This window comes from Crotalus tigris, unplaced genomic scaffold (assembly GCF_016545835.1).
Source record: "Crotalus tigris isolate CLP2741 ecotype Arizona unplaced genomic scaffold, ASM1654583v1 scf7180000024286.1529876, whole genome shotgun sequence".
Taxonomy (NCBI): domain Eukaryota; kingdom Metazoa; phylum Chordata; class Lepidosauria; order Squamata; family Viperidae; genus Crotalus; species Crotalus tigris.
In genome coordinates, this window is record NW_024100459.1 from 832874 (window position 1) to 847636 (window position 14763).

The window sequence follows — 14763 nt, forward strand, 5'->3', positions numbered from 1 at the left end:
TTGTTGTTAAAACTTTGAAGATCACAAACACAGATTAGCTTTTTCCAGGTTTTGCCAAGTCTTATATTAAAGTCATAGCTGTCATAGTCTTCATCCACCACTAGGTGTCAGCAACTATTTGTTTTTCAACTTCCAAAATAAAGAATTATCTTTGAAATGAGAGTCTTTCAAACAATTTTAGATTTATCCAGATTTAAGTTTTAAATTTCAGGTTTTATATTTATTTCACTTCCATATATTTTTGATCCTCCATAAAAAGATTAATTTGCCGCTTCCATTAGTATAAGGGTGGGGCGGAAAACCCCCTCCTTCCCTTTTGGAGGTATTTTGCTTCTTGGGGATCTTTTCCAGGAAATTAAATGTAGCATAGAAAAGAGAAGATCGAATTCCTCACCCAGTTTCAAGCATGCTGTTCACAGTTGTGCTGGTTAATGCTTTTGGACTTCAGTTGCTAGTAGGTTGGGCTGGTCGATCCAATATGGCCAGCCTTTCTCCTGTCGGGTTAGAAGGCTTTCCCCAAGTCGAACGGAATGGCTGCTGCTGTTCCAGAATTGCTGGAGCACCCTTCTTTCTTCGTCGCCTCTCCAGGGCGACATAGACCGATTTAGGGTCACCAGGCAGGGCAAAATTAGCTGTGGGGGTGCGGAGAATCCGCAAGCTCACAACTGGTCACTACTGTGCAAAACCAGAAAACCTCATTTATAACTAATTTATTGCTAAGATTTCTTCTCATAGCAAACTTATTATTCTCATAATGCTAAATCCAGCATAATGACTGACATAATACTAAATCTAGGCATCGGAAATAAAGCAGCTTTTTAAGAATAGGATAATTCTTAAATTAATATTTTCTCATATTCAGCCGTATTTCCTGATTTCCTTGGCATAAATAGTCTTGTGGATAATATGTGGGTAGAACTGTAAAGAATACGCCTACTGTAATGCTCATTCACCCTTAGAATTTATGACTTTTTGTCCTGGAGCAATAACATTATGATATATATATATATATATATATATATATATATATATATATATATATATATATGTAGGTCTTCGGTTGTTCGGGTTTTCTCCCGCGTAAAATTGGAAGTGTCTTGGCGACGTTTCGACGAAGTCCCATTCGTCATCTTCAGGCTGGTGTTTTCAGCTTCATGCTTTGAAGATGACGAATGGGACTTCGTCGAAACATCGCCAAGACACTTCCAATTTTGCGCGGGAGAAACCCGAACAACCAAAGACCTACATACAAATACCCGCGAAAACCTCAAAAACATATATATATATGCTGCTCAAAGCATGAAGCTGAAAACACCAGCCTGAAGATGACGAATGGGACTTCGTCGAAATGTCGCCAAGACACTTCCAATTTTACGCGGGAGAAAACCCGAACAACCAAAGACCTACATATATATATATATATATATATATATATATATATATATATATATATATATATATATATATATATATATAAAATAAAACACGATCACCGGGAAAGTTGAAGTAAAAATACTTTACTAAAAGTATATTAACACTAAAAAGTTGCCAAGCTTTCGCTGGGGGAACTCCCCAGCATCGTCAGGGCTAAAAGGCCATTGCAATAAAGGTGGTTTAAGTAGGTTCAAGTAACGTTTGCGCACGGCTCTTAGATCGTGTTACTGGCCCTGATTGGCCAGCTAAGAGCCAAGATGTGTCTATAACATTATGTTCTTTTCTTCGGATGCCCTTCCCTATCCCTCCACTATTGGTCTTTAGAGGCGTTAGTAACCTTACATCCCTTCCTCTTCCGATAATACCAACGTCTGCCGTGTCGGGGGGAGGACTTGATCTGATGCTTTCCTGTGTTTTACAATGGGGATAGGGCTCCACTAACTGTGGGTTAATATCCCTTCCCAATTGTGTATCTCTCTCCTTTGTCATGTTAACAGCTCCTATCTGGGTATGGTATGCCTCAACAATCAAATCTTTATTCCCCACCTCAGTCTTCCTTACATATGTTCCCTCCCATTGTTTGGCACTCAAACCGCTCTCATTACTCCTCCCTTGCTGATCGAGCGGGTTGTCATTCTATGCTTTCTCTCCCCTCTCCACATGGGACGCTCTCTTCATTGCTATGGGCAACCGCACACTCCGAGATTTTAGCACTAAGTCTTCTAGGTGTTCCGGCTCCATTAATATCGCTCCCTCCCTCCTGGGGGTGTGTGAGGCTCACATGGGGTTGTTGGGTGGTGCATGGATCGGGAACCCCCTCCCTTTCTTTCTCCGTGTGCGGGGAGCCCTGACGATGCTGGGGAGTTCCCCCAGCGAAAGCTTGGCAACTTTTTAGTATTAATATATTTTTAGTAAAGTATTTTTACTTCAACTCTCCCGGTGATCGTGTTTTATTCTTTTATTTATAATTATGCCCGGGAGTCGTATTTTTACCAATATTCTTGAATATATATATATATATATATATATATATATATATATATATATATATATATATATATATATATATATATATATATAAAAAATTTGGATTGCTAGCAAAGAATTAAGAGAGAACTGGAATAGCTATTATTATATACATTTAGAAATGTATATGATGTCACAGTTGTGACTGCTGCCTGTGGATGGCTCTAGTTTGAGCTGATACAAGGCAAAAGATTTCTCTCTCCCATATTTGGGCAACAGGGTGTAACATACAGCATTCTAGATATATATATATATATATATATATATATATATATATAGGAAGTTTTTCAGACAGATGTCTAATTGATTACACCTTGACATTTTATTTATTTATTTATTTATTTTAACTGCTATACTGCAGTTTTACTTTTTACAATCTCTTTTGCCTTGCAGCCCCCAACTAGGGGCGTTAAGCAGGCTCAAGTCGCAACTGCGAAACATTACAAATCCAAATTTCTTTATCTGACAAAGAATTAAAGAATTAAATTGGGAGACTAAGATGGCCATTTCGAGCTCATTCTGCTCTCTTCAGTTAGCCACACCCTTTATGGGATTCGAACCTGGGCAGTTTACATACTAGGCAGTGATTTAACCACCAAGCCACAGGCTCTCCTCCCTCTTTGCCAGCTGAGTCAAGGGAGTTTATGCAGGAAGTTTTTCAGACAGATGTCTAATTGATTACACCTTGAATTTTTTTTTTTTAACTGCTATACTGCAGTTTTACTTTTTACAATCTCTTTTGCCTTGCAGCCCCCAACTAGGGGCGTTAAGCAGGCTCAAGTCGCAACTGCGAAACATTACAAATCCCCCCCCCCAAAAAAAAGAAATTTGGATATATATGTGTGTGTGTGTGTGTGTGTGTGTGTGTGTGTGAATAGCAGACAGTTTTCAGGATCTGACTGTGGTCCCTGAATTGGGACCATAATACAAGGCAAAAAAGTTAAGCATTCATTGCCTCCTGCTTGAATTTCAGTCTGGATCAGAACTCCCATACCTTTCTGTTGTTTCCTTTTCCAAAATTATTGATTTATATGAACTGAACTATGTCATGTTTGAATCAATGTTTATTGCTTACATTTTTATAGAGATGACTTAATTTTGTTAAAAAGAAGTGATGTGAACTTAAACCCAGCTTACAGATGCCTCCCTCCAATGAGGAGGCTACTGAAATACATATACTTCTCAAAGTAGCTCCAGTTCAAGGATCTGGTTTTTTGGTTCAAAAAAGCCAGTGTATGCAATATTTTGTTTATTTGTTTATTTATTCTGGTGAAATTGATGGAACTTTATTAGGATTCCACCACTTTCCTTTTTTTTTTTTTACTTGATCTGCTAAACAAAGCTGCTATCACAAATTCACTTTTGCTGATTTTTTTAAAATTTGGTTTAAGTTGGAATCAAACTATGAAGACCTGAAGATCCAGAGCATACATTTGCTCTAAATTTTTTGTTTTTTAACCCATCTGCATATCAGCAAATTCAGAATCTTACATGATATTCAGGCTTGTCCAATCCAATGCCCTCTTAAGGTAGCCATTCTGGCTAAAATTTCATTGGAAAAGGAATCAAAAATAAAAGAGAGCTTTAAATGGAGCAAAAAATGAAGCAATTCTGATCCAAAGCTCCCCACAATGTTCACTGCTGCTTCATTGCCAGAAGTGACAGAGCCATTAAATCCATTGAAATGCTATATATTGTGATCTGAAAGCTGGTGAAAACTTTTGGGCAAGAGAAAATAGAGTTGCACAGTTACATATGTGGTTTACTGGAAAGGCATTTTTAAAGTGAAAGCTACAGTAATGCATGAAGATATCCACATCTGCATCACTGAGATACTTAATACTAAAAATGAAAAATTATTAGTAACATTCCCCAGACGGGAAAGGAATTAGTAGGAAATGTGGCTGTTGCTACATTGTCTGGAAAATATTTTTTTACTATAAAAGTTTTTTTACAGTATTTTTATATATATTACACACATTTTGTATAGTTTTAACATTGTACGCCACCCAGAACTGCCCTGTTATAAGATGGGCCAATAAATTTAACAAACAAACAGACTAGTGAGAAATCAAAAAGTGGAGCTGGCCAAACAATGATGCTTTTTCTTTTTATTATGGACAAGTTGTGTGAATATGGTCTGGGAAAGAAAGTGAAGTTGACATGCTGGTCACAGTTCTGAATGGTTTTTTTTTCTAATAATAGCGGAAACACCTGTCAATCTCTGGTGGTTTACAACCTGTGGGGCTAGTGGGCCTCGAGGACCAACTCAAACACAGTGTGATAGCACTTATCACAACACCAATATATCAGTGACTGTGGAAAAAGAGGGACATCTACGAGGGGTACAAATCTGGAAAGTGCCAGCGTCAAACCGATATACGTGAGTATCAGTGTGATGAGGTGAGGAAATAAGAATGTGTAAGAGCCATGGTGGCGCAGTGGTTAGAAGGCAGCCCTGCTGGCTACTTCTGCTGACTCCCGGCTGCCAGCAGTTCAGCAGTTCGATTCTCACCAGCTCAGGGTTGAGTCAGCCTTCCATCCTTCTGAGGTCGGTAAAATGAGGACCCAGATTGTTGGGGGCAATATGCTGACTCTGTAAACTGCTTAGACAAGGCTGTAAAGCACTGTGAAGCAGTATATAAGTCTAAGTGCTATTGCTATTCAGGTAGTCCTTCTCGACTTACAACAGTTTGTTTAGTGACCATTCAAAGTTGCAATGGCACTGAAAAAGTGACTTATGATTGCTTTTCATAGTTATGGCCTTTGCAGCATCCCCATGGTCAGGTGACGAAAATTCAGACGCTTGGCAACTGGTTCATATTTATGACGGTTGCAGTGTCCCGAGGTCATGCGATCACTTTTTGAGACCTTCTGACAAACAAAGTCAATAGGGAAGCCAGATTCACTTAACAACTGGGCTACTAACTTAACAACTGCAGTGTTTCCCTTAACAACTGAGGCGAGAAAAGTCATAAAATGCGACAAAGCTCACTTAACAAATGTCTCAAGAACAGAAATTTTGTGTTCAATTATGGCCATAAGTCGAGGACTACTGACTGTTTATTTAGTAACTTTTAAGCCAAGAAATCTAATGGCATCTCCCATGAGTCCCGATCAATATGAACAGCGGTCCAAGATGTGCTGAGAGGTATAGTCCGGATATATCTGGAATAGAGGCAAGATGGGCAGCAAACAAATTCAAAGAATTATAATAATTCTCACCTTCACCCTCTTTATTTCAATACAATAGCCATGTAATCCTTTCATTCAGGTAGGGCAGTATTGTTATTCCTACATTAAAGATTTTATATTTTCTAACAGTGTGTTTTTTTAAAAAATGCATAAAATCTTTAATGCAGGGATGAAAGATTTTAAATGTTATATAATGAAGAATGTGGAAAGAAAGAGAAGAAGAAGCCAATTAGCAGGGGGGCATTAAACCGGTGAAGAATGAAGTATTGGGAACCTGAAAGCACAGGTTAGGAACAGATCCTCATGGAGAAAATCCTTGCAGTTGGTAAGGGTCAATAATCTTAATGGCATACAATCCATCAATCACATTAAAGATGGACTGGATGTTTGTTTGTTTATTATTTTGTTAAATTTATTTGCTGCCTATCTCACCATGGAGCTATCTAGGCAGCTTAATTAAGATTATAAAAGGTAGAAAAATGAAAGGGCATGTAAAATAATAAAACAATAAAGTAAACAGTGCCAAAGAAACACAATGAGAATATGTCAATATGGTAAAAAAAAAAATGAATGGATGGATGGAGAGCAAAGAACAAGGGGGGGAAGTTCCAGTGGTGGGATTCAAATATGTGAACAACCAGTTCTCTGTGTGGATGCCACTTCTGGAAGTCCATTCTGGGCCTGGGCAACAAAAAATTAGCTACCGGTTCTGCTGAACTGGTGTGAACTGGCTGAATCCCACCACTGGGAAGGTCTAGCAGCCACCTCCGGCGTGGAACTCCCCCATCTGGCAGGGCCACGTCTTCAGGCTCCTGCAGAAGGGTGGGGGTAGATTTTACCTTAGAAGATAATATTGTTCCAAAGGGTGGATGCTGCAGCAGAGAAGGCTCTTCTTCTGGGTCCCGCTAGTTGGAGTTCTTTGACCAACGGGATCCTAAGTAGGCCCTCTCTGCTGGCACAAGTAAAACGGGCTTGTCCTAGCGGGACAAGACAGTTGAGCTGGACATCACCTGAATGCTCTTTGAAGACAGGATTGTGGCTGTGAAGAGTTCATGGTCGCAGTCACTTTGGAGCCTCGTTTTGAGCTGTAGAGTTTCTTCCTAATTGCTGTTACTTTTCTTCAGGATTTCAGCCTATGGAGCCGCTGGAGGGAAAGGAGCCAAGAACCACAACAAACGGTCTCATGGGATTTTTATCTCTGCTAACTTCCATCTGGAAAAAGATGAGCTCCTCTACCTGTTGGTGGGGCAACAAGGGGAAGATGCCTGCCTAAGGGTGAGGCGTGCACACTTTCTACTTCAAGCGCTTGGTGCACTTTGAGATTGTGACAAAAGGTTGATTGGGATATTTCAGGAGTCAATCTTCTCAATAATGATAGCTCCAAAATAAGAAATAGGGCACAAAGGATTGCAAAGAGGGGTTGTTGTTTTTTTTTTGGCTAGCTTGAAATTTTGTCATTCTTTCTGTTGAGTTTTCAATCAAGGTCTTCTTTAGTGAACCTTTGAACAATAAATACCATGTAGTATAGACTGTTTTGAAACCTAATATTGATCAGCTCTGAATGTATTTTAAACTACTGTAACTAATACATTTGGGGGGGGGGAATCCTAGTATATAAACAGAAGAGAGAAAATGTTAAAAGTGGCATTTTCGCCTAATGCAGGGGTGTCAAACTGCCAGTCTGTGGGCCGGATGCATCATGCGGAAACCGCACCCACCCCAGTTCCGGGAAGGGGAAAAGAGTTGCGATATGTTGCGACACGTTATGTGATGCGGCAAGTTTGACACCCCTGGCCTAATGTGAAGAATAAGTAAGCGTGATCTGTGTTCAGGATTTTCAAAAAGTGCATATTCTCTGCAATAGTAAATATGCGCAATCTATCATTCATTGATCACAAACATTGAAACAGATTAATATCATTTTGGAACAGGATCCCTAACCCACGGGCTGTGGCCCACTAGTGGGCCACAGAACTGGTCCATGGAAGCAGCGGGCAAGCGCACACATGCATCCCCACTTGCATGAGCAGTGAGTGAGCACGTGTGCATGTGCGGCATTTGCATGAGCCACAGGTGTGTGTGCCCGCTGCTCATGCAAATGGAGCTGCGCACGTGCACGTAGAACCATCCCCTCTTCCCCCCCCCCAGAAGGGTTGGGGAACTCTGTTTTAGAAGAATTGAGACTATAATTAACATGTTGGATTAGTTCTGATGAAACCTGGGTTCAGGTCCATATACAGTCACTGAAGCTCATTGGTTGATTTGGATCAGGCGACATGCTCAGTCTTCCAGCTACATGCACAAGTAATTCCTGGCACTTTAACCCCAGTCTGGGTTTTCTCCCACTTTATCCTCATTATCTGCAGATGTCTACCATAGTTTTTCATTCTGAAGGGAGCATCTGCAGTTAATCATTGCTCAGCATGGCATTGTGATACAATTAAAAAATGAGTTCCAGAACTATTACACTGAGCTCCTGGAATAAGGACAAAATCTAAATCTATCAACCAAAGAGATCAAAGATTCAAGGAGAAATATTTTCAGTTATCTGCGTATTTAAGTAGAAATGTTCTTCAGGTTTTAATTCTTTTTCTCCTCTCTGCTCTTTTCAGATTAACTATCACACTAAGCAGATTTGCCTGGGGGAATCCTCAGAAATTGAAGAAGAATACAAAAAAGCAAAGCGACTGACCGAATGGGCTGGAGGAGGGGGTGGGGGCGGAGGAGCCACCTATGTGTTTCGAGTAAGTGTTCATGTTCTTTTGCAAGCAGTTACTAAGGACCGCTAGCAATGATTTAGCACTAGCTAGCTATAGTTAGCAATATTTAAGGGCCAGTTGAAGCAGCTTCCCATCTGGAGAATATTTAAACATAGTGGTACAAACATGATGGAGCTCTGGGCAATCGAGAGAGTCATTGCAACAGGGGGATATCAAAATGTTCACTGCTGAAATGCTTAACAGCTGATAAATGATGAAGCCCCAGATTGAAACCTCCACCATGCAGTCCTAAAACAGCCCAGGACAATTTGAATTATGAATGACCCCTAAGTTAACACTGCATTCATTCCTGCCCTTTTTTTTTCTCCTTCTCTATATTGATGGGTTTGAATCGTTACCATTGCTGTTCAAAAGAATAGAGGCAATGGATAGCATACCAGTTTCATTGACATGGTTTCCTTCAAAGATTTCTGGGAACTGTGGTTTGCTGAAAATGCCGAGGAATGTTCAATATCGCACTTTAGTGTCTTTAATGCTGTTAAGAGTTCCTCAGGCAGAATTTTTTTTTTAAGCCATTTCAGTCAGTTCAGACAACTTTTAGTCCCGCAGCAGCTGAAAGACCCTCGCTTTTCCTGGCCCTTCCTAAACTATGCTCTAGAAAGCTTGAAATTATGTGATCCGGCTCTCCCGATTTTAGCGTCTGGTGTAAGAAGGTTCAAGAATTACTGGCAACACTGCTTCCCTCTCCAGCCAAAGAATGTCAGCTATTGCAGTCAGAGTTTTTATTTCTGTTTGGCGCTTGACTTTGAACCTTCGATGTTTCCTTAATGTTTCCTTGTGTTTATGTGTGTGTGTATGTGTGTGTGTGATTTCTTGAGCAGCAGAAGGATGGAGCTTTTGAACCTTTGCTTGTTGCGGCAGGGGGTGGAGGAAAGGCTTATCTGAAGGCGCAGGAGAGCTCCCTGGACGATGCATTCTTGGAACAGTATGTGAACAGTTCGGCAATACCTGGGGTCAATGGGAGAACTGGAGCAGCAGGTGAGGATCTGCTCTTGATAAGGGGCCAGCAGCTGAGAAAACAACATCTGCTGAAATTATGTAAAGAGAAGATACTTCACAGGAAATGAATTAGCATGACACTTATATACCGTATGCTAATTTTACATTTGGGGATGCAAACGTAGACCAGTTAGAACTTAATTTCACCTGGCGGTCTTTCTTGAAAAACTACAGATAGTCCTCAATTTACTAAACTAAACTTTAGCCTAAAATTTATGTTGCTAAGTGAGACATTTGTTAAATGATTTTTGCCCCGTTTTACGCCCTTTCTTGCCACAGTTGTTAAGGGAATCTGACTTCCTCATTGACTTTGCTTGTCAGAAGGTCGCAAGAGGTGATCACATGATCCCAGAACCTGCAAATGTCATAAACATGAGCCAGTTGCCAAACATCCGAATTTTGATCATGTGACCATGGGGATGCTGCAATGGTTGTAAGTGTGAAAAACGACACTTTTTTCAGTGTCGTAACTTTGAACGGTCACTAAATGAACTGTTGTAAGTCGAAGACTACCTGTATTTTGAAAAGAATACAAAGATACCAGACTGAATTTTAAGCCTTTGAAGTACACTCTATTAAGGGTAAGATTTCTTGTGGGTTACAATATGTGCAACTGTGCATGCTGAATCAATATTTTTAATAACCTGAAAGTTTTTGCAAGCAAAGGTATGCTTAGTAGTCTTTAAGATGCTTGTGAGTTCTTTTTAATGTCATGGTCCTTTCCATATCACTCTGAAATTGCCTCTAGGCATTATTTCCAGCTCTTTTCCCAGACTGGTTTCCAACTTTTGTGTTTGTGTGTGCCCAAGAAGGCTTCCTGTTTGCCATTCTTTGTGAAAATCCTGGTACCTTAGCTTTTTTTTTTTTTTAGCTAAAACTTTGTCCTGCTTTTTCTACGGGAATCCAAGGTAGCATCCAAAGGTATCTACCCATTATTTTTGCCCCACAGCAAGACCCCATGAAGTAGGTTGGGACAAATATCTATGTAGATCCTCGGTCATGGTTGTCCAGTGGTGGGATTCAAATATGTGAACAACCGGTTCTCTGTGTGGATGCCACTTCCGAAAGTCCATTCTGGGCCTGGGCAGCAAAAAATTAGCTACCGGTTCTGCCGAAGTGGTGCAAACCGGCTGAATCCCACCACTGTAGTTGTACCAAAGGTGCTTTTTCAAAAGGCAACTGGACTTGCTTTGTGTTGTCTTTGAAGATGTTTTGCTTCTCATCCAACAAGCTTCTTCAGTTCTGACTGAATGATGGAGAACGGAAAGATTTATATTCCCTGCAGGGAAATGACTGCAGGGAATATAAATCCTTCCATTCTCCACCATTCAATCAGAACTGAAGAAGCTTGTTGGATGAGAAGCAAAACATCCTCAAAGACAAAACAAAGCAAGTCCAGTTGTCTTTTGAATAAAGCACCTTTAGGTTGGAACAAGAGAAAATGACTGGCTCCATTACCCCGTGAATGCAACGCGTAGGAGAGGATTTTCCAAATGAAATTCAATGCATTGATTGTTCTCTGTCTGTAAAATCCTTTTTCAGAGCATTAATATACTAACCCAAGTTTTCTGTTCTTCACCATTGTCCTGGAAAGTTTTCTCCTCGCTGGGCAATTAAACTTAGAAAAACAAGCTTCCTTCAGCACCAAAGAAAGCATTTCTTTAGCTTTGTGTGAGAAAGAAAACATTCAGGGGCCATCACAGCACACAGGGAACTAGAGACGAACTCTTCACTCTCTGTCTGAAAATTCCTCACATTAGATTGCAAGGAAACTTAGAAAAACAACTTCTTAAAGCTATGTTTATTTCCCTGTGCTTTATTACTCTTGTTAATGTGCAGTTTAGCTTTGCTACATTGGGATTTTCTGAGGCTTGCAGCACTGGGGAAAGATGATTGACCTTGACCAGTATAACAGCAGTTGTCCAAAACAAGAATTAAGCTTTTAAAAAAGGTCTTGGAGTTTTGGAAGTAGATTCAAGGAATAAGGCCATTTGGATGCTTGGCAACCTTGATGATAGTTGGTGTTTGGCATTGGAAATTGGAGGAACAACTAGCCCCACTATATCTATACTATAAAATCCAATTGATTGTGAAATGACACTAGACAGATACACATCTACAGATATAAAATTTAAAAAAATTTTAGTGCCCTTAGTGGTCATTCAGATATTTGCAGCCTAGATGAGGTAGCCCTAAGGAACAATAGCCATGCCTAAAACGTTCAGAGGTAATCCATAGAAGTTTTAGGCATGGAAATAAATAAGTTGGGTAAGATTTGGAAAACTAAGTTAAATATATATGTAAGTTCAAATTGGTATACACACACACACACACATATTAAACCATTTCTATAATGTGACATTATATATATATATATATATATATATATGTGTGTGTGTGTGTGTGTGTGTGTGTGTGTGTGTGTGTGTGTGTGTTTTTCTGAGGTTTTCGCGGGTATTTGTATGTAGGTCTTTGGTTGTTCGGGTTTTCTCCCGCGTAAAATTGGAAGTGTCTTGGCAATGTTTCAACGAAGTCTCATTCATCATCTTCAGGCTGGTGCTTTCGGCTTCGTGCTTCTAGGAGCACGAAACGTTGCCAAGACACTTCCAATTTTACGTGGGAGAAAACCCGAATAACCAAAGACCTACATACAAACACCTGCGAAAACCTCAGAAAACAAATATATATAGTGTGTATATGTGATATATATATGTTTGTGTGTGAGAGAGATATACATATACACATACACATATACGTGTGTGTGTGTGTGTGTGTGTGTGTGTGTGTGTACTTATATATACTTATAATACAAGACTCTCTCTGACCTCTCTTGGGACAGATAAGGTCCCGTGCAATTTAGGAGAGATTAAGCCTTAGGTCTCCTAAGGCTAATTCCCCACTTGATCCCTCCTTCTTGCCTGGCTGGTAATTGTCCAACAAATGGAACCCCATAATTTATGGCACAGGAATTGCATAATAGCAAAATATTGGAAATAGGTTATAAATGTTTACATTAATGCTTATTAATTTGTTTTTAAAGTATATGTATTTGTATCTATTTGTGAGTTCTAACTGATTTGCAATTTCTATCTGTGAATGTTATTATCTTTCTCTTCACACTATATAGGGGGAGGTGGTGGTTGGGAAGGTATCACCCATTTTCCCTGGGCTGGAAAATCACTTCTGGAAGGTGGAGAAGGTGGTGAGGCCTGCCAACAAGCATTAGAGAAACTCCAGTGGACCACGTCTGGTGGTTTTGGTGGCGGAGGAGGAGCTTGTACATCTGGTGGTGGTGGAGGAGGCTATAAAGGTATAAAGCCTAGTTTTATGTTATCAACCTGCATAGCATTATTGAGTTCTCATCATTGCTACTATCACAGTAAACAGTGCATATCTGTATTCATAGTCAATGTACTTTCTGTTTCTGATAAACAGTTAAAAGGATATTCCCAGCAGTGTTTCATCATCTGAGAAAATCAAACCCATAAAATTTGAGGGTATAGCAAAGAATCTAAATATATATAGCCACATTGGTCCAGGATCTCAAATAATGCATCTAGAATGAAGATACAACTTTTCTACTAAAGGCTATTCTGAAACATAGAATAAAAACCATTTCCAGCAAATTTCAGGGGGGGGGGAACAGCACTGGGACTTCAATACAAAGATTCTCCTTTAATTCTTTCAATTTGGATCACTTGGCAACTAGATAACCTATGGATCCTTGTATCTTGTTAAATGTGTCTCTTTGGGTTTTTTTGTTTTTGTTTTTTGTAGGTGGAGATGCTTCTGAAACAGATGACATTACAGCTGATGGACAGCATGGTGTTTCCTTTGTGAATCCAATTGGGGAGATCTTCTTGAGCCCTCTAGCAGGTCAGATAAATGACAAGATATCATTTATCTTGTCCCTCAGGTATATTGATCTATTCGCATGTTCCTTCTGTATCCACTCTTTGGACAAAAGGAGGATTAGGGGGATTAAGGGAAGCCTGGAGATTCAAGACCACATAAGAACGATGCCATTTATCTGTGAACTCTGCTATAATGGAATCATTTTTGATGGCATTATCCAAACAGATTAAAAATACTTTCAAGTTCTTCTGACACATTAATATGCCACAGCATGTTTGAAGTTCAAATTCAGTCACCTCAGAAACTGCTTATGCAGCTTTGCCCCAGTGTGGCAGGTCTGAGGTAGCAAGTGCTGGCATGCACAAATATTCCAGAATTGGAATTATTTTCCATAGTAAATATATTTTCCAAAGGTTGGGAAAATACACATTTTGATTTAGTAAAAAATAAGGTAGTATTCCATGCTTAATGACTGAAAGCTTTGTGTATGGCACAATTTTTTTTAATTAGAATCCACTTTAGAATGCTCTTCAGTTAATGAAACTTACTGCTATAATTAATATGTTTATATTTAAGAGGCCACAAGCTTTTTTTGCCCTGTTGGAATCATGGAAAGCCAGTATGGAATGTTAGCTAAGGAATTCCGGGAGCTGAAATCCGTACATCTTTACAATGCTGAGGTTGAGCAACATTACAGTATATTAAAGTATCTGTGACAGATGACCATCCACCCCCTTCTTGATGATCTTTAAAGAAAGAGAACTCACCCCACCATGTGGCAGCCTGTTCTATGATTGATAGCGCGTATAGTCAGTAATCAAAGCAAATGTGTTTGCCTACCATATTTGGTTCTGTCTTGAAAAGATAATCTTCTGTTAGCCTTCAAGCTATGTGGCTATAATTTATCAGATGCTGGGCCAAAGTCTGATATTTATGATTGGAAAAAATATACAGATAGAAGATCTACTGAGGAAATGTCCCTTCTTCCTTAGCAGATGACACCTGTACCTCTTTTTAGAAATGTGCTTTTTAAAGAAACATTTGAACTATAATTTCCATCCCTTTCTTCTTTAGTTATGGAAAGTCATGGTGAAATAGCCATTGAAGTCTATGTGAATTGCAGCCATTGTCAATCAGGTATCTGCAAACAAGAACCTGGCAGTCACCTACCTGTCTGTATTTGTGCAGCTGGAGCCATCTTGGCTAATGACAATGTTTCCTGCACAGGTAAAATACGAAAAAGGGATTGCAAATAAAATGTTCCATTTCTTGCTTTCCCACCAAGCTTCACCAGGATTAGATCAAAGAAATAATTAGCTGGTTTAACAGCCATCTTTTTTTGCCTCTAAAATTGTACACTAAAACTGTTCATTTTGTTTTATTTGTGTTTTGTTGTATGTGTTTATTATTAATTAAATTTAATTTAAATGGAAAGTTATTTCAACAAGTGACTGCACATTTTGAACTGAGAGAG

General features: G+C 39.4%; 1 protein-coding gene across 4 annotated transcripts in view; it reads left to right on the top strand.

Moving 5' to 3' along the window:
* The window catches only part of LTK (leukocyte receptor tyrosine kinase), a 132793-nt gene that overhangs the window by 90262 nt on the left and 27768 nt on the right, over nt 1-14763 (top strand). For all 4 annotated transcript variants that reach the window (XM_039323899.1, XM_039323898.1, XM_039323900.1 and 1 more), the window contains 7 exons: nt 4666-4843; nt 6780-6930; nt 8268-8399; nt 9257-9413; nt 12562-12744; nt 13212-13310; nt 14364-14516. In XM_039323899.1, the coding sequence (XP_039179833.1) occupies nt 4666-4843; nt 6780-6930; nt 8268-8399; nt 9257-9413; nt 12562-12744; nt 13212-13310; nt 14364-14516 (1053 nt within the window). The remainder of the gene's footprint in view (nt 1-4665; nt 4844-6779; nt 6931-8267; nt 8400-9256; nt 9414-12561; nt 12745-13211; nt 13311-14363; nt 14517-14763) is intronic.